We start from the raw sequence: 18,741 nt of genomic DNA on the forward strand, positions 1-18,741 counted from the left end.
GCCACCCACCCGCCCCGCGCCCGCCCCTGCCGCGCGGACAATAAACCTCTGAGAACGCACCCTGGTGTCCGGCTCAGTCTCTGCAAGTGGGGGAGGGGGGGGGCTGCAGTGCCGACCCCCGCCCCGGTCAGACCCCGCACCTGAAGTGTGGGCGGATCTGCACCAAAGACCGGAAGCAGCCTCGGCCCACCGAGTTGTGGATGGCTAGAAGCAGGGACAGCGACCTAGGGGAGTGGCTCGGGGAGGGTGGGAGTGGGGGAGGCTCGGGCGGAGGGGAGAAAGACACAGGTGGGCAGCAGAGAGACAGGCAGGTTGAGAGTGACAGGAGACAGGCAGAAGGGGCGAGCCAGGGAGCGGGACTAAACTCATTTCATCCCAGGAGACTGAGGCTGTCCACCCAGTCCCTGAATCCCAGTCCAACGTCTGTCTGATCGGAGCTTGCCGAGAAGAAGAGGTGGGGTGGGGTGGGGTGGGGGTAACATCCCCCCAGGCCCACGGAGACAGCGCCACCTGCTGTCTATCCTGGCGCACCCACCACCCAGCTACCTGCCCGAGGCTACAGACACACACACCCGCATACACACACACATACACACAAAGAGAACTGCTGGGGCTGTGGGAAGACTTTGATCATGGCCCCCTGGGAACCAGGTGCAGAACCGCATACAGCTCACGTACACCCTGGCAGGCAGCAGGTGATGGCTCAAGGAAGTGCGTCCCTGCCACCCAGGTGGGAGACCCTGACTCAGTCTGGGTTCCTGGCTTCAGCCTGGCCCAGCCCTGGTTATTGCTGGCACTTGGGGCATGAACCAGTGGACAGAAGATCTCTCTCAGTCTTTCTCTTTGCCTTTCTATGTCTCTGTGTCTGCCTTTCAAAAAGAAAGGGAGAGAAAGGGGGAGGAAGGAAGGGAGGGAGGGAGGAAGGAAAGAAAAAAACAATTTGAAAAAGAGCCATAGGCGTGACGTGGGCCTGTGGGCACGGACGCGCCACGTGTGCCCTCACATTGGCTCCAGCGCATGAGGACTGGACGCCCTTGGGTGCATACAACTTTAGGGCAAGGGCATGGCCAGCCCTCAGCCCCTGCGCCTGCAGCCCTCCATGCCCAGGGATCCCGCCTGCCCTCAGCCCCTTTCTTCCCCTCCGCCCCTGCCACCCCATGGCCCTTGCTCCCTCCCACGCCGGCCCCTGCGTTACCTCCCATCCTCTTTCTCTCTGTCTCCTCTGTTCTCTGCGCCCTTGGACTTTGCTGCTCCAGGTCTTGGGGGCAGCAGCAGCTGCATCTCCTCGGGGATCCGCGGCAGCTCTGAGGCCAGGAGGGAGCGCAGGCAAAGAGTCGCTCTGAGCGTGGACACCCAGGCCTGGGCAGAGCCTGTGACTCAAGCAGCTCAGCCTGGGTCATCCCCTTCGGAGTCCAGGTGCCAAGGCAGGGTCAGGTCCTCTTCCAGTCTGCTCGGCGCGCCGTTCGCTCTCACCCCTGACCTGGTTCCCGCAGGCTCCGCAGCGGCAGCGGAGTCCAGCCAGTAGGGACAGAGGCCGTGTGGGCTTCCACGCCTCTCACAGGCCCTGCCTCTGTCCTACTCGGCCCACTCAGGGCCTGCCCCCAGGTTGGGGTAGGGTGGGGGCTGGACCAGACAGGGGCAGTGCAGGGTGGGGGCTTGGCTGCGCTGCATCCAATGCCTCGTGCTGGGTCTGGACCTGGCACAGCCTCAGAACAGACCCTTCCTCATCCTCAGAGACCCTTCTCCTGCTCCTGTCTTCTGAACACAGACTCCTACCACTGGGAGGGGGCAACTGAGAGCTGCCCACCCCAGCCACACAGTCCCTGGACATCCTCCTCCTCTTGAGTCCCCTGAGTCAGGCAGGGACAAAATCCCCTGGTCACAGGAAGCTCCTGCTGTCCTCTGTCCAGCTCTCTGGGGTAACAGGGTCTGCAGAGGGCAGGTGACGAGAGTCTGGGCCCCAATGCCTGAGGTTCTCACAGCAGCATCTCCTTTTAAGCATTCCCTGGGATCCCTGCCAAAGCCTGGAGCTGAGAACTTAACCCGGGCCCCCCAAGTGGGTTGGAGGGCCCTAACCACTTGAGCTATCACCTGCTGCCTCCCGGAGTTTGCATTAGCACCAAACTAGAATCAGGAGTCGGGGGCAGGACTTGAACCCAGGTACTCTGATGTGGAATTTGGGGGCTGGTCCCAAGTAGTGTGTGTGTTACCACTAGGCCAAATGTCTGCCTCTGCTTTAATATTTCTTGAAAATAGCTGATGTGGGGCCGGCGCTGTGATGCAGCAGGTTAAAACCGCCACCTGCAGGGCCAGCATCCCATATAGGTGCCGATTCGAGTCCCGGCTGCTCTACTTCTGATCCAGCTCTCTGCTATGGCCTGGGAAAGCAGCAGAAGATGGCTCAAATCCTTGGGCCTTTGCACCCATGTAGGAGACCCAGCAGAAGCTCCTGGCTCCTGGCTTTGGACCGGCCCAGCTCCAGGCATTGTGGACATTTGGGGAGTGAACCAGTGGAAGGAAGGCTCTCTATCTGTCTCTCTGTAACTCAGCCTTTCCAATAAATAAATAGATAGATAAATAGATAGATAGGTAGGTAGATAGGCAGCAGGTGATCGCTCCAGTACTTGGGTCCTGCCATACATGTGGGAGACCTGGATTGAGTTCTGGGCTCCTGGCATTAGCCTGACCAAGCCCTGGCTGTTGTGGACATTTAAGGGTGGGTTCCAGTGAATGGAAGAGATCGGTCTCTCTGCCTCTGCCTCTGTCTCTGTGTATGTCTGTCTTTCAAGTTAATTAAAATTAACTTAAAGAAGAAAAACAGCTTTCTGATTTATCAGTCTACACTATTGATTTTTTGTCTTTAATTTATTTCCATCCTGATTTTATTTGGTTTCCTTTTATGTATTTTTGAGTTTTCTCTGTCAATCTCTGCAGAACTCCTTGAGTTCAATATTCAGCTGATTAAAAAAGAAAAATGTGGCCGGCGCCGTGGCTCAACAGGCTAATCCTCCGCCTTGCGGCGCCGGCACACCGGGTTCTAGTCCCGGTCGGGGCACCGATCCTGTCCCGGTTGCCCCTCTTCCAGGCCAGCTCTCTGCTGTGGCCAGGGAGTGCAGTGGAGGATGGCCCAAGTGTTTGGGCTCTGCACCCCATGGGAGACCAGGATAAGCACCTGGCTCCTGCCATCGGAACAGCGCGGTGCGCCAGCCGCAGCGCGCTACCGCGGCGGCCATTAGAGGGTGAACCAACGGCAAAAGGAAGACCTTTCTCTCTGTCTCTCACTCTCACTGTCCACTCTGCCTGTCAAAAATAAAAAAAAAAGAAAAGAAAAGAAAAATGTTGCCAGCGTTGTGGCTCACTAGGCTAATCCTCCGCCTGTGGCGCCGGCACCCTGGGTTCTAGTCCCAGTTGGGGAACCAGGTTCTGTCCCGGTTGCTCCTCTTCCAGGCCAGCTCTCTGCTGTGGCCCGGGAAGGCAGTGGAGGATGGCTCAAGTGCTTGGGCCCTGCACCCGCATGGGAGACCAGGAGAAGCACCTGGCTTCTGGCTTCGGATTGGCCAGTGTGCTGGCCACAGCGCACCAGCCGTAGTGGCTATTTGGGGAGTGAACCAATGGAAAAGGAAGACCTTTCTCTCTGTCTCTGTCTCTGTCTCTCTCTCTCTGTTTAACTCTGCCTGTCAAAAAAAAGAAAGAAAGGAAGGAAGGAAGGAAGGAAGGAAGGAAGGAAGGAAGGAAGGAAGGAAGGAAGGAAGGAAGGAAAAAGAAAGAAAGAAAGAAAGAAAGAAAGAAAGAAAGAAAGAAAGAAAGAAAGAAAGAAAGAAAGAAAGAAAGAAAGAAAAATGGGGGCATGTGTGTTGTGGTGCTGATGTAGGCTGGCAGATAGGATAAAATTGATCAGGTTTGTGAGCTGGAAGACCAGGCCTTCACCATGTCCCCTGTGTGATCTCATCTCCCTGCCTGACCACACCTGTGTGCCCACCTGCCAATCAGGCTAACTAAGCACTCCCCTTTGGAAGTGGATTAAAGGCCTGAAACAGCGGGCCAGGCTCTGTTGCCCTTTTTGCCATTATGGTCCCTTGCTGCCCCATACGCCCCATACCTTTGGGGCACCTGGCCTTCGGGCTGCCTGTGCACTCTGCCTTTGCTTAGTTGCCCGTGATAATCTGTTAACAGCTGCTCAAAACCAGATGCTCGCTGCGCGCGGCTTTGGCCTGCTTTCTTCTTGGTGTGGATTCCAACTTAGTTTCCAGACTTTCTCTTCTCTCTTAGGTTAGATTAACACCCTCACTCTCATGCATTTCCCTCACTAAATAAAAAGCTTAAAACTTGTCTTGTTGCCTGGTTTATTTGTGCCAGTATTCAGAATTCTTCTCTGAATATGTGGCAAGAACCCACATGGCTTATTAATATTTTGGATTATTAATAAGCAAATCGGTAAAAGTGCATCAGGTTAAGCTGCTGCTTGGAACGCAGGTACCCCTGTTAGAGTGTTCATTGCCGTCCCGGCCCCCTGGTGCGTCTGGTGCCGCTCCCTGCTAATGCATCCTGGGAGGCAGCAGATGGTGGACCAAGTACCTGAGCCCCTGCCACTCACGTGGGAGACACAGATGGAGTTCCTGGCTCCTGGCTTTGGCCTGGCTCAGCCCGAGCTGCTATGGGTATTCAGGAAATGAATCAGTGAATGGAAGATCTCTCTCTCTCTCTCTCTCTCCCTCTCTCTCTCCCTCTCTCTCTCCTCTCTCTCTCTCTCTCTCTCTCTCACACACACACACACACACACACCTCTGCCTTTCATATAAATAAATATCAAAAACAAGCCAAAAAGCAAAAGGGAAACAGATGCACCTTTCCTGTTCCCCGTTCTGGTATAACACTCCACATGTCTCTCTGGATCCTGCTTTCGTCCTTGGCCACTGAGTGCTCAGTACCCCCACTCCCACCCGACTCCCTGCTCCAAGGATTTGGTGACCTCACCGTGATTACCTTGCTGACACAAGGGCTGTTTGGAACCAGTGTTTAGAGTGCAGACACATGAGAATTCTCTTTGCCCATCAGCGAATGTAATCTGCATAATTGCTGATCCTTTACCCAGCACCTTTCGTGGCAGGTGCGTGACTGTCTCACCTCCTTGGCTTCCACACAAGCTTCCATTTCCTCATTGCACCCACGGAGCCCTCCACTCATCCCTCACACCCCCAACCCATTTGGAAGTACATCCCAGCCAGTGCACCCTACATCCACAATTAGAATTCCAAACAAATGTAGTTTAAAGTTCTAAGTGGCTTTGATCAGGGTTGGAGCTGTGGTGCAGCAGGTGAAGCATGGCCTGCAGTGCTGGTATCCCTTATGGGCGCCAGTTCGAGTCCCAGCTGCTCTGCTTCCAATCTGGCTCCCTGCTAATGTGGCTGAAAAAGCGCATTAGTTGTTTTGTTTTGTTTGTTTTGCCTTTTCAAGGAAGATGGCCCAAGTCCTTGGGCCCCTTGCACCCATGTAGGAGACCCACAAGAAGCCATTTGGGAAATGAACCAGCAGATAGTGGTCTCTCTCTCTCTGCCTTTCCTTCTCTCTCTCTAATTCTATCTTTCAAGTAAATAAATAAATCTTTAAAAATAAACAAATGGCTTGGATCAGTGATTCTGGAATCTGCAGCACTTTCTTCTATAAAACAGAATGAGTGCTCCCAGTGGGAACAAGGAAGCAAATGATGTTTCAAAAGAGGTTGGTGGGGCCAGCACTTGGGTGTAGCAGGTAAAGCCAACACCTGCACTGCCAGCTTCCCATATGGGCACCGGTTCAAGTCCCGGCTGCTCCGCTTCCAATCCAGCTCTCTGCTGTGGCCTGGGAAAGCAGAAGATGGCCCAAGTCCTTGGGACCCTGCACCCGTGTGGGAGACCCGGAAGAAGCTCCTGGCTTCTGGCTTCAGATCGGCATAGCTCCGGCCATTGCGGCCATCTGGGGAGTGAACCAGCAGATGGAAGACCTCTCTCTCTCTCTGCCTCTCTGTAACTCTCCCTTTCAAATAACTAAATAAATCTTAAAAAAAAAAAAAATCGATTGGTTCCCGCCAGGTGACTCTGGGTTGGTTTTCTTGTAGGGGCTGAAGCAGCGGGCCGACCGTGTGGGGCTGGCTTAGCTCAGGGGCACCTGACTCAGGTTTTCAGGAAGCCCTGATGTGCCTGGGGACTTACTCGCTTCCTTCAAGTTTCAGGTTCTCCTTATCTGAGGGGGGAGGGGGGAGAAAGAGAGAATGCTCTCACCTGCTGGTTCCCTCCCCCAAGCACTGGCAATGGCTGGGGCTGGGTCATAACTGAAGCCAGGGACCGAGAACTCAATCCAGGCCTCCCGTGTGAATGTCAGGAACCCAGTCACTTGGGCCATCACCACTGCCTCCCGGGGTCTGCAATAGCAGGAAGCAGGAGTCGGGAGCAGAGGTGGGAATCAAACTGGGGCACTTTGGTGCAGAACGTGGACGTCTGAACCACTAGGCTAACGCTGCCTCTCAGGTTCCACTCTGATTCCATGACATTTGATATGAGCGACTCCACTTATCTCCATTTTTATTTTAAAGGCAGAGAGAAAGAAAGATATTCTGTCCACCGACTCGCTCCCTGAACGCCCACAACAGCCTGGACTGCGCCAGGAAAATAATCCGGGTCTTGCGTGTGGGTAACAAGGTCTCAGGCACTTGATCCATCACCTGCGGCCTCCCAGGGAGCAATTACCAGAAGCCGGATTCGGCAGTGGAGCTGGGGCTGAGCCAGGCACTCTGGTACGGGTTGCCAGACACCCAAGTGGCATCTTCACCACTGTCTGTTGGAACCTGGCCCCAGAGCTCAGTGCAACACAATGCACTCCCCCATAAATTGTATTTAACACGTACTTATCACGTGTACACAAAACTCAAAAAATACATTATCACCATCCAATGGTTAGTCACGCTCCAAGCTTCTGCAAGTGTCCCGTGAATACATTCTTTACAGTTCAAGGGTATCTAAGCCTGGCTATGGTGCTGAGGCCGGAGGAGGACACTGACTGTCCCATCCAGCCTGTCCTTGGTGCCCAAGCTTTTGTAGAGGAGGCCTTTCCTGCCCCTTTTCCTGTTAGTCATTACCTGCAGGTGCGATCACCAGGCGGTTGTACTGACCATGACACCCAGTGTAGCCCTGCCTGGATATTTACTTGTGGAAGGGCACCATTTCTTTTTTTTTTTTTTTTTAATATTTATTTATTTGAAAGTCAGAGTTACACAGAGAGAGGATAGGCAGAGAGAGAGAGAGAAGGAAAGAGAGGCAGAGGTCTTCCATCCGCTGGTTCACTCTCCAGTTGCCCACAATGGCTGGAGCTGCGCTGTGCCACAGCGCTGGCCCCTGGACACCATTTCTGTAATGAGTGACTTTCCCTTTCTCTACCTGGTATCCCTGCTGAGACTCACTGCATAGTTTTTTTTTTTTTTTAATTTTTATTTTTTGACAGGCAGAGTGGACAGTGAGAGAGACAGAGAGAAAGGTCTTCCTTTGCCGTTGGTTCACCCTCCAATGGCCGCCGCGGCTGGTGCGCTGCGGCCGGTGCACCACGCTGATCCGATGGCAGGAGCCAGGTGCCTATCCTGGTCTCCCATGGGGTACAGGGCCCAAGTACTTGGGCCATCCTCCACTGCACTCCAGGGCCACAGCAGAGAGCTGGCCTGGAAGAGGGGCAACCGGGACAGAATCCGGCGCCCCGACTGGGACTAGAACCCGGTGTGCCGGCGCTGCAAGGCGGAGGATTAGCCTAGTGCGCCGCGGCGCCGGCCTGACTGCATAGTTTTAAAAGTGTGCCAGGTGAGGCGTATTCTCTGGGATTTCACTTCTGCACCGTGATGTCACGGGAGGCCGGGAACGGCCAAGCAGTCTAGTGTTGTCCCCTCAGGTCCCAGGGGCTGTGGGCCTGAGCAACAGTGAAGAAGAGCAGCAGGCTCACTTCTGCACCGGTGTGGTGGCCCCTGCTGGGATTCACTTGGCGTGAATTTCTTTGGCAATTCTCCTCAACACATCTGTGAGACCCCCGTTGATGTCACCTCCGGGACGCCCAGGAAGAGACATCAGTGGGACAATGGTGCTGCATCCACAGACTCAACCAAGTGCAGATCGAAAGCACTGGGGACAGCATCCCAACGCCCAGCGGATGCACCTGGGAAAGCAGCTGAAGTGGACCCGAGTGCTCCGGTCCCTGCCAGTCCTGTGGGAGACCAGGTTCCTGGCTCCTGACTCTGTTTTTCAAATAAACGAATGTCTTCAAAAAAATTAGAGAAACAAAAAGTACATATTTTCTCATGTCATTATTCCCTAAACAATACAGTATAGCAACTACTTATACAGCATTTGCATTGTATTAGGTATTATCTATTTATTTATTTGGAAGGCAGAGTTCTAGAGGGACAGAGACCTTCTATGACTGGTTCACTCCCCAAATGGCCACAATGGCTGGGGCTGGACCAGGCTAAAGCCAGGAGCCTGGAACTCTATCCAGATCTCCATAAGGGTGGCCTGCTGCTTTCTCACGTTCATCAGTAGAGAGCTGGACCAGAAGTGGAGCAGCTGAGACTCAACCAGGTGCTTAAATGGGATGCCAACATCACAGCCAGTGGTTTAACCTCCTGTGCCACTATGCTGGCCCCGAAACACTTAAAAAATAAAGTATATCAATTAAAATTATTATTATTATTATTTTTTAATTTTTGACAGGCAGAGTGGACAGTAGAGGGAGATAGAGAGAAAGGTCTTCCTTTTTGCCATTGGTTCACCCTCCAATGGCCACCGCGGTAGGCGCGCTGCGGCCGGCGCACCGCGCTGTTCCGATGGCAGGAGCCAGGTGCTTCTCCTGGTCCCATGGGGTGCAGGGCCCAAGAACTTGGGCCATCCTCCACTGCACTCCCTGGCCACAGCAGAGAGCTGGCCTGGAAGAGGGGCAACCGGGACAGGATCGGTGCCCCGACTGGGACTAGAACCCGGTGTGCCGGCGCCACAAGGCGGAGGATTAGCCTGTTAAGCCACGGCGCCGGCAAAATTATTATTATTTTTTAAAGATTTATTTTATTTATTTGAAAGACAGAGTTACAGAGAGAGGTAGAGACAGAGAGCGAGGTCTTCCATCTGCTGGTTCACTCCCCAGATGGCCACAATGACCGGAGCTGCGCCAATCCAAAGCCAGGAGCCAGGAGCTTCTTCCTGGTCTCCCACATGCGTGCAGGGGCCCAAGGACTTGGGCCATCTTCTACTGCTTTCTCAGGCCATAGCAGAGAGCTGGATCAGAAGAGGAGCAGCTGGGACTAGAACCAGCGCTTCAGGCCAGGGCTTTAACCCCCTGTGCCAATTAAAATTATTTTTAAAAATCTACTTTTATTTTCTTTAAAAGGCAGAAAAACAGAGACACACACACAGAGAGAGAGAGAGAGAGAGAGATCTATCTTCCATCTGCTGGTTCATTTCCCAAATACCCACAAGAACCAGAGCTGGGCCAGGACAAACCCAGGGTTTCCTGCATGAGTGACAGGGAGTCAGATACGGAGCCATCACCTGCTGCCCCCTGGGGTGGTGTATCAGCAGGAAGCCGGAGCCAAGTCTGGATCCAGGTCCTCACATAGGGGGGGTCAGCACCCCAGGTGGGACTGAAACAGCCTTACCAACTGCCTGCCCCTTAAGAACTCTTAAGTCAAGTGTGATATGCACAAAAAGCGAACAGACCACAGGTACACAGAAGCCCCAATCCCTTCCCAGACCCCACCGGCTCAAGGCCTCCACCCCATAGGTCCGCTTCGCCTGCCTCGGCCCTCACCTCGCTGGAGGATCTGCCTTTGTGCTCTCTGCTCTGCTCTGCCCTGGGAAAGCACTGGCCGGTTCTGTTCCTCACGGGGAGTGGGGAGCCTGGGCCTGGATCTCCAGTTGCCTGGTGACCTGAGTGGGTGGGTGGGGCCTGTTCTGAGTGACAGGGATGGGCTTTAGCTGATTCCCAAAAGGGTCTTTGTTCCAGGAAGCCATGAGTGGTGCAGCTGGCGGGCGCCTCTCTCCCTGCCCTTTGTGTTTTGCGGTCCCTTCCCGGGTCGTGGGCTCTCAGGACTCAGGGTCTCCTCTTGGAGGGCCTCTGTCCAGGCAGGAGCAGGGCTCAGACTCAGCAGGGTTCAAACCCAGCCCTGAGGACAGCAGGCCAGCGTCCTGCTGGGGAGTGAGCCCAGCTCCCCAGGGGCCTCCTTGGGGTCTGAGAGTCCAGCTCCTTGGAAACCTGGTGGCTCCAAAGCTGCCTCTGTCCCCAGAGGCACTCTCCCCAGGGCCAGCTCTGCGCAGGCGTCCTGCCAGGGGCCCACTACACTGCTCCAGACTTGAAATGCTTCAGCCTGCTGTGTGGCAGCCCCTGCTGGGAGCCAGGAAAACAGCCTGTGGCTCCCTCCTTCCTCTCTGCACCTGGCTGGCCTGGTCGGCCACGACGGGGACACCTGTCCCTGAGACTCTGCGGTCTGCCCCGGTTGCCCCAGCCAGACACCGCTCATCAGGGCCCAGGCCCGCCCCTCCCCTTCCCGACACTTAAGACACAAGTCGAGTTGAAGGGAGAAAATCTGCTTTATTTTATTTTTTATTCCTGGGAGTGGCTGAGGGGGCGCGAGGGCTGCGGTCCGAGGGGTCGGGGCCCTCTGTGCTCAGCGCTCGGAGAAGGCGGCCTCGGGGTCGCAGGTGGGGTCGGTGCGGCAGCCGTCTGCAAGGAGAGGTGCGGTTAGGGGCGGCCCGGCCAGGCCCCGCGCCCCACTGCGGGAACCCGGCAGCCCACTCACCGGCGCTGCAGCAGACGCCGGCGGCGGCACAGCGGCCCCCGCTCCCGCACGGCTTCTGGCCCGACTGGCAGGGCGAAGGTAGGAAGTTCTCCTCCTGGCAGCGCAGCGCCTCGGCGGTGCCCACGAAGCAGCCCAGCTCGTCGGCGCAGCAGATGCTGGGCCCGAAGCAGCGGCCCTTGCCCGCGGGGCCGCAGGGGAGGCACTGCGGGGACGGCCGGGGTGGGGGTGAGGCGCAGGGCCCGGGGAGCCCGCGAGGCCGGGCGGGGTGCGGGGCAGGGGCCTGGGGGCTGCGGGAGCCAGGGCGGGGGCGCTGGCCTCCGGGGTGGTCAAGGGCGTGGAGGCGCGATCAGCTGAAGTTCACGGGTTCCCCTGCAGCGAGGCCGGGGCGGGCAGGGGAAGGGAGCTTCGGGCCGCGCCCTGTGAGCACTCACCTTGCGCACGTCGAGGTCCAGCGCGGCCCTCTTGCCGCCCAGGGGACAGTTCTGGATGTAGCAGGCCGAGGTCAGCGCCAGGAGGCCGAGCAGGCAGCAGGCGAGGCTGGGGCCAGCCATGGTGCTGGAGCGCTGGATGCGGGTCAGCGGCTGGTGGCGGTCTCTCCGGCCGGCCTTTTTATACCTGGGCACTGGGCTGGCCGAGCCCCGTCTAAGAGGGCGGCTGGATGACTGGTCACAGCCAGGTCGCGGGCAGGTCAGGTCGTGTGTGCCTGGCCGGCCCTTTCATTTGCAGGAGCTGGGCCTGGGTCAAGGTCACTACTTGGGCTAATGGACTGGGGCACAGATGGTGGGTGTCACAGGGCAGGGAGCAGGCTGGGGTGGCCTGAGACACTCAGGTTGGAATTAGGGTGGGGGCTGCTACCCAGCTAGGGGCTGTTTTTTGGAATCCCAATACCCGGGGAGGATGGCCGACTGGACGGTGGGCCTGGAGAAGCCTCCTCCTTCCGGCCCTCCTGGGGTGCCTGGAATTTGCATCTGTCTTCCGTATGTCTTCTGTATGTGAGGAGGGGGGTCTCTGCTTCCTGAGCCCACATCCCCACCCCACTTCCTGCACCTGGAGCGGGCGGGGCCTCACCTTTCTCTGACCTCCTGGGAGGGAGGCAGCAAAGCCCAGGGTAGTGAGCCATGTCTGCCTGTGGCATCGTCACAAACGGAGACGACTGGACAGGTAGCCCTGTCACAGCGCGGCCATTGCAAATGTTCCTGAAGCGTGGGGGTGGGGGTGACGGCCATTATTGGGTCTGCCGATCCTCCTTCCTGTTGTCGAATAGAGCCGCTCTCACGACGCTACCTGGACAGAAACATAACTGTTCTCTCGTGTACCTGCTGGCTTTGGCTTTATGAATCTAAAAACTTTTGGAAGGAGATTTTTTTCATCCTTAATATATCTCAAAGTGGAAAAAAAAGGAAGAAAGAGGAAAAGCTCCAGTGGAAGGGTGGGGGTCCAGGTTGCGGTGAGGGAAGTGATGCACTGTCCATTCGCCCCTCTAGCGCTGCAGCGGCTTTGTGTCGGGTCCAGCACCCCAGACAGGCAATGGTTCAAGTCCCAGCTGCTCTGCTTCCAATCCAGCTCCCTGCTAATGCACCTGGGAAAGTAGTAGACACAATTCCAAGAACTTGGGTCTCTGCCACCCTACTGGGAGACCCGGATGGAGTTCTGGGTTCCTGACTTCGGCCTGGCCCAGACCTTTTGGTGAGTGAACCAGCAGGTGGAAGATCTCTTTTTCTCTGTCATTCTGCTTTTCAACCTTTCAAATAAGTAGATCTTAAAAAAAAAACCAAAACAAAACAAAAAAACAAAGCTCCAGCCAGCCGGCTGCCGGGACCCACCCTACCCAGCTGCCCATGTCCAGTGGCCCATTCTGGCCCATTGCAGGACAGTGCTGAGGGAGGAGCTCCCTGTGGGGAGTGGGGGCCCGGGGCCAACTGTCAGAACCACTGTGCTTGGTACACACACACACCCAGTCTCAGTTGACTCCGAGGGAACCGGACCTGCTGCAGCGTGGGAGCCAGCAGCAGAGCCTGGACTCAGCAGGGCCAGTCCTGCCGTCCGGGGCCGCCTCCACCCTGGGAGAGGAGACCAGGCCGGCCCTGACCCTCCTCGGGGGGTGCCGGGCAAGTGGGGCCAGGCAGGTCAGAGAGCCCTGTGTCACGGGGTGAGCTGGCCGGGAGGAGCAGCTGCTCAGGCCGACCTGGGCTATGAATCAGCAGCCAGTCTCATCTTACCCACTGCGCTCATTGCCACTCCTGGCCTGGGTGTCCGAGTCCTTGACCCCAGGGGGCCCCGTGAAGCGGCCTCTGCCCTGGCTCGACACACACACACACACTTAATAACCGTAGTGGCGGATGCCGTCCCTGCTCCTGGGTCCTCCCTGTACCCGCACGGGTCCCCTTAGGACACTTGGAAACAGCAGGGAGCGCCTCAGCCCTCAGGGTGCTGTGTGCGCAGGAGGGGAGAGCGAGCTGGAAACAGGTGTCAGCGGGCTAGGGAACAGAGTAAGCGACCCGCACCTTCCCATCACAGCCGGCACCGGGCATTGGCACCGGGCACCGGCATCGCGGTGGATGAGTAAAGCCTTCTGGGGAGGGCCTGTTGCACTCACTCGGGGTCGCCGTGCAGGTGTTGCCATGAGGATCACACCCGAGATCACACCCGAGCACGTGTGCGAGGTAGGGAGAGGAGCCAGGTGCGCTCCTAAGGGCATTCCTTTTCTTTCCTTTAATTATTGATCTGTTTGAGAGGGAAAGGGGGTGAGAGAGCGAGTGAGTGGGCTCCCATCTTCTGGCTTGGCCCTCAGATGTCTGCAGTCTAGGGCTGGCAGTGGCCAGAGCCAAGGGCCAGGAACTCAGTCCTGGGATCCTACGAAGGTGGCAGGAGTTCAGCTACTTGTGCTGCAGAAACCTGGGTGGGAAAACTCCCTGCGTTCAAACAGGCACCAGAGACAGTGGAGAAGCCACGCAGCTTATTAACCCAGCGGGCTCCGCTCGAATCATTTCCTGAGCACTGAGCCACAATCCCAAGTTCCTTACACTATTTATAGGTTTGTCAGCAGCATACCGTAGCTGTTGCAGCACTGGGGGTTGAAATTGCAGCCTACGTGACGTAGGACCACGCTTCCAGTGGTCGTTGGGCCCAGTATGTTGGTAAAAGAGACACCAGGGGCAGATTTATTAGGCAGATTTCTTTTTTTTTTCTTTTTCTTTTTTTTTGACAGGCAGAGTGGACAGTGAGAGAGAGAGACAAAGGTCTTCTTTCATTGGTTCACCCCCCCAATGGCCACTGTAGCCCACACCGTGCTGATCCGAAGCCAGGAGCCAGGTGCTTCTCCTGGTCTCCTATGCGGGTGCAGGGCCCAAGCACTTGGGCCATCCTCCACTGCCTTCCCGGGCCATAGCAGAGAGCTGGACTGGAAGAGGAGCAACCGGGACAGAATCCGGTGCCCCGACCAGGACTAGAACCCGGTGTGCTGGCACCGCAGGCAGAGGATTAGCCTAGTGAGCTGCGGTGCTGGCCTAGGCAGATTTCTGACTGGAGTTGACAGATGCAGAACTTAGGGCATCTCCCCTCCCTAGACAGGATAACAGAGGGCAGCCACTTTTTAAGGTTTGTGTTGGTGGGGTCCACTTTCCTTCCTTTGTCTCTGGATGCGGCCCCGTTTCCTCTCTGCTCGAGCCCTCACCTGCTCCTCCCAGGGTGTGCACCGGCAGGAAGCTGGGGTCAGGGCCAGAGCCAGCATGGGACACGGGGTGGCGGGAGTGGGGTCTCAACTACCCTGCCCTGAGGTGTTCCTCTTCTACTGCTGCATAATGAAGCATCAGGCGTGGAGCAGCTTAAACCACACCTGCTCATTCTGCGGCATTCGTGGGTCAGGGTCTGGGCAGGATCTCACAAGGTCGCAAGGAGGTCAACTAGGCTGCCGTCGCTCTGGAGCCGGGGGCCGCTGGCAGGACACATCTCGGTGCTACCCGAGAGCTCCCGGGTGGCCACGGGGAAAGTGCCCTGCAGTCTTACGCCCCCGAGCAGGGGCTCAGCGGGCACGCCGCCTCTGTGGTGCTCACGCACACCCGAGGGAGCTGGAGGTGTTTGGATAGAAGAGTCGGAAGTGTAGGAGGGAGGTCCAGGCTGAAGATCGGTGAAGTTGGCCATGGCCGGCACCACTACTTATTTATTTGGTCCACGTTCTTGGGTTCCTACCACCCACGTTCGAGACCCAGGTGGAACTCCTGGCTCCCGGCTTTGGCTTGGCCTAACCCTGGCTGTCCTGGCCATTTGGGGAGTGAACCAGCAGATGGACGATCTTTCACTCTGCCTTTCAAATAAATCAATCTTAAAAAAATAAAAAAGGGAAAGGAAGGGAACTCTGCCCCATGCCACAGCATGGGTGAACACTGAGGGCATTATGGCAGGCTACAGGAGCCAGTCCCGAAGACTGTCACTCTGGTACATGAAGCACCCAGGGCACGCGAGCCACAAAGCTGCCGGGGTTGCCAGGGCCGGGGAACGGAGGAGAGGAGGGGTTGTTTGATCTGTTAGGCACACAACGGCGTGGTGGCGAGGTCGGAAAGGGCCTTATTCTGAAACGGCACAGAGATGGAATGTTAGAAAGTCTGCAACTTGGGGCCGGTGCTGTGGTGAAGTAGGTTAAGCCTCTGCCCGCAGTGCCGGCATCCCATATGGGCGCCGGTTCGAGTCCCGGCTGCTCCACTTCTAATCCAGCTCTCTGCTATGGCCTGGAAAAGCAGTGGAAGATGGCCCTGCCCTCATGTGGAAAACCCGGAAGGAGCTCCTGGCTCCTGGCTTTGGGTCAGTCCAGCTCCGGCTGTTGTGGTATTTGGGGAGTGAACCAGTGGATGAAAGATCTCTGTCTCTCCCTCTCTCAGTCTGTAATTCTGCCTTGCAAATAAATAAATAAATCTTTAAAAAAAGACAAAACAAAAAAAAAAAACCTCTGCAACATACACTCAGCTGAGAAAGCCCGGCAGACGCAGACGGCAACAGGTTTAAGCAGCTGTGTGCTTTCAGAGAGAGAGCAGGTTCCCCACGCTCCCCCGTCCTGCCTTGGTTCTTAAAGTAATGTTGTCTCTTTACTTAGTATAGAGTCGGTCTTCTTAGTGGATCTTAGTGGAGAAGGAGACTGGGAATGGGAGAGGGAGGAGGAGGGGTGGGAGAGTGGGTATGGTGGGAAGAATCACTATATTCCTAAAGTTGTATTTATGAAATGCATGAAGTCTGTATTCCTTAAATAAAGGTTTCTTTGAGGGGGAAAATAAATTTTAAAAAAATAATGTCAAGTTCACTAACCAGCCTTTCCATTTTTGAGGGCTCTGTTACTATCTTGATGAGACTGCCCTCTGCTGGAAATCAGGGGGAATTGCAGGACAGACATTGGCGCCCTTCAGTTCATTCCCAAATCAACTATATTTGGCGGGTATTATTTTGTTTTTAATTTACTTTTTATTTGAAAGGCAGAGAAACAGAGATAAATATCTTCCATTTTTGGTCCATTCCCTAAATGCCAACAACAGCCAGGGCTGGGCCAGACAGAAGCCAGGCTCCCAGAATTCCATCCAGATTTCCCACATGGGTGCTAGGGGCTCTGGTACTTGAGCCATCATCGGCTGCCTCCCAGGGAGTGCACCAGCAGGAGGCTGGATCGGAAGTGGAGTAGCTGGGACTTGAACCCAGGCTCCCTGACATGGTGTGCCGGCATTAGCAGTAGCACCCTTGGGCTCTGCCTCTGGCAGCGACAAGCACTGTACCCTGGTGTGGAGCCCAACACAGCCTCTGGGACAGGACATGCCCCGACAGTTGGCGGGGGGGGATTCCTGGAGCTGGGAGACCCCCAGCCATTGTCTGGCTGGGCCGGGACTTCTGCAGCTCAGATCTTCTTGGTGCCCTCCTGGGCCCTTCAGCAACACTCCTGTGGGATTCTTTCTTTCTTACAGGTTCTTTTTTTAAAGATTATTTATTTGAGAGGCAGAGTTACAGACCGAGAGAGGGGGAGAAAGAGAGAGGTCTTCCATCTGCTGGATTGGAAGTGGAGCATCTGGGACTCGAACTGGTGCCTATATGGGATGGCAGTGCCACAGGTGGAGGCTTAGCCCACTCTGCCACAGCGCCGGCCCCCTTTACAGGTTCTTGGTCTGAGGTCGTGAAACCGGAACTGCAGAGTTGGGCCGGGCAGTGTTTGGCTCATGGACACAGGTGCCTTGTGACAACTCTGGCAGCTTCAAGTTTGAGCCTGTGCTGAGCAAACGCTTCCGGAAGACCCAGCAGGGGGCTTGCCCCCCAGCACCTCCTGGGTGCCTGCTTCAGGGGGTTTCTGTTTATAACGGCTGCCGGGGAGGGGAGGTCCCTGACCTGGTCTGTTCCCGCCAGAGCTGCCCTTGTCCCTTGTTGCAGCAGTCAATGGGGTTCCAGCTCTGTACTTGGAAGTCAGGAAACTAACACAGGGGAAGTTCAGGGGGAGCGCTCCCAGTGCCTTCGGAGAGGGCGGATGTGTGATTTTGTGCAGGATACCTGGGGCATAGGGAAAATAGGAGGGATGCCCTTAGGCTTACTGAGGCCTACTGGTCTCCTTGATGAAACAATTGAGGGAGGACCACATACCCATTAGCCTGGCGCCTGCACGCCTCTTTACCCAGCCACCTGCGCACTGCCAGTAGTTTGCCCTCACCTGGCAGCCGAGGGCTGAATCACTCCACACTAGGCTGTGCACAATCTAGCCCCGGAGACCTTCACCGCCCATCCGTCTGGGAATGCCGGGCTGTTTATCCCACCCTGGAAGACTGGAGAGAGAAATCCTAGCCGGAGAGGGGATTACCCACTCAGCAATGTTCCTGGGGTCAGTGTACCCTCCTCCCCCAAATGAAACACGGATTGTGCCTGTGCCCCCCCACCCCGACTACCCCACTGCGCATTGACTAGGGTGGGCCTCCTGCCTCGGCGACAGCATTCCTATTCGGGTGTTCTGAGCCAGATGCATCCAGGGGTAACCCCAAATCTACCAACCGTTGTGGGGCCTTGAATGAGGGGAGATGCCCTGGGTGGTCCAGGCTCTTAGAACCCACACTACCTGCAGCAGATCCAAGCTCAGGCGTGAAGCAGTCGACTAAAGTTTCCGAGCAGGGCCATGCCCAGCAGGTGAACTACCCAGGATCTCCCTCGACCCTGCTCACTGCAGCCAGTCCAGGTGGGATCTGATACATCTACCTGTTCTCCTAACAGTCTAGCAATCATTAGAAGCAGGTGCAGCTGGGACTGGGTTTGAGTTAACCCTGAAGCTACCGGTGAGCTGCCTGTCCTAGCAAGATGGCTGCAGAGGAGAGTAAAAATGTTGAAGTTTGGGGCTAGCATTGTGGCACAGCAGGTAAAGCCACTGCTTGCAACGCTGGCATCCCATATGGGCACCAGTTCGAGCCCTGACTGCTCCACTTCCAATCCAGCTCCCTGCTAATGCACCTGGGAAAGCAGCAGAGGATGGCCCAAGCGCTTGTGCCCCTGCACCCACGTGGGAGACCCAGAAGAAGCTCCTGGCTTCGGATCAGCTCAGCTCAGGCCATTGTGGCCATTTGGGGAGTGAACCAACAGATGGAACACTATTCTGACTCTAATTCTGCCTTTCAAATAAATAAAAAATAAATCTTAAAAAAAAAAAATTGAAGCTTGGTTTGTGTGCGCTGTAGGAGCTAGCAGCAGCAGCAAGTGTGGGCCACTGGCAGGAGCCACAGGGAAACACGGGGTCTGTCCCTCACCTCCAGGCCTCAGACGCCGGGGACCCGGCCAGCAGCGCAGGAGGCCCTCAGCCAAGTTAGCTGTGGCTCAGGCTCTGCACGTGGGCTGTTCCTGCTCCTGGCTGGGGCCTTAACCCTCAGATCAGCCATCAAGCTCTTCTATCAAATCATGTAGCAAATAGTTTAGACTTAAGTAGCCAGTGAATGAGTACG

The 18,741-nt window shown here is 56.1% G+C and overlaps 1 protein-coding gene across 1 annotated transcript; it reads right to left on the minus strand.

Annotated features, from left to right (window-relative positions):
- Window positions 1-10,652: 10,652 nt before the first annotated feature.
- On the minus strand, window positions 10,653-11,406 carry OXT (oxytocin/neurophysin I prepropeptide). The gene is made up of 3 exons (XM_062202297.1): window positions 11,233-11,406; window positions 10,802-11,003; window positions 10,653-10,725 (listed from the first exon to the last, which is right to left on the minus strand). The coding sequence occupies exons 1-3, from the start codon at window positions 11,350-11,352 to the stop codon at window positions 10,670-10,672; spliced, it is 378 nt and encodes a 125-aa protein (XP_062058281.1). The 5' UTR covers window positions 11,353-11,406; the 3' UTR covers window positions 10,653-10,669.
- Window positions 11,407-18,741: the final 7,335 nt, after the last annotated feature.

The sequence above is a fragment of the Lepus europaeus genome, chromosome 10 (assembly GCF_033115175.1).
Source record: "Lepus europaeus isolate LE1 chromosome 10, mLepTim1.pri, whole genome shotgun sequence".
Taxonomy (NCBI): domain Eukaryota; kingdom Metazoa; phylum Chordata; class Mammalia; order Lagomorpha; family Leporidae; genus Lepus; species Lepus europaeus.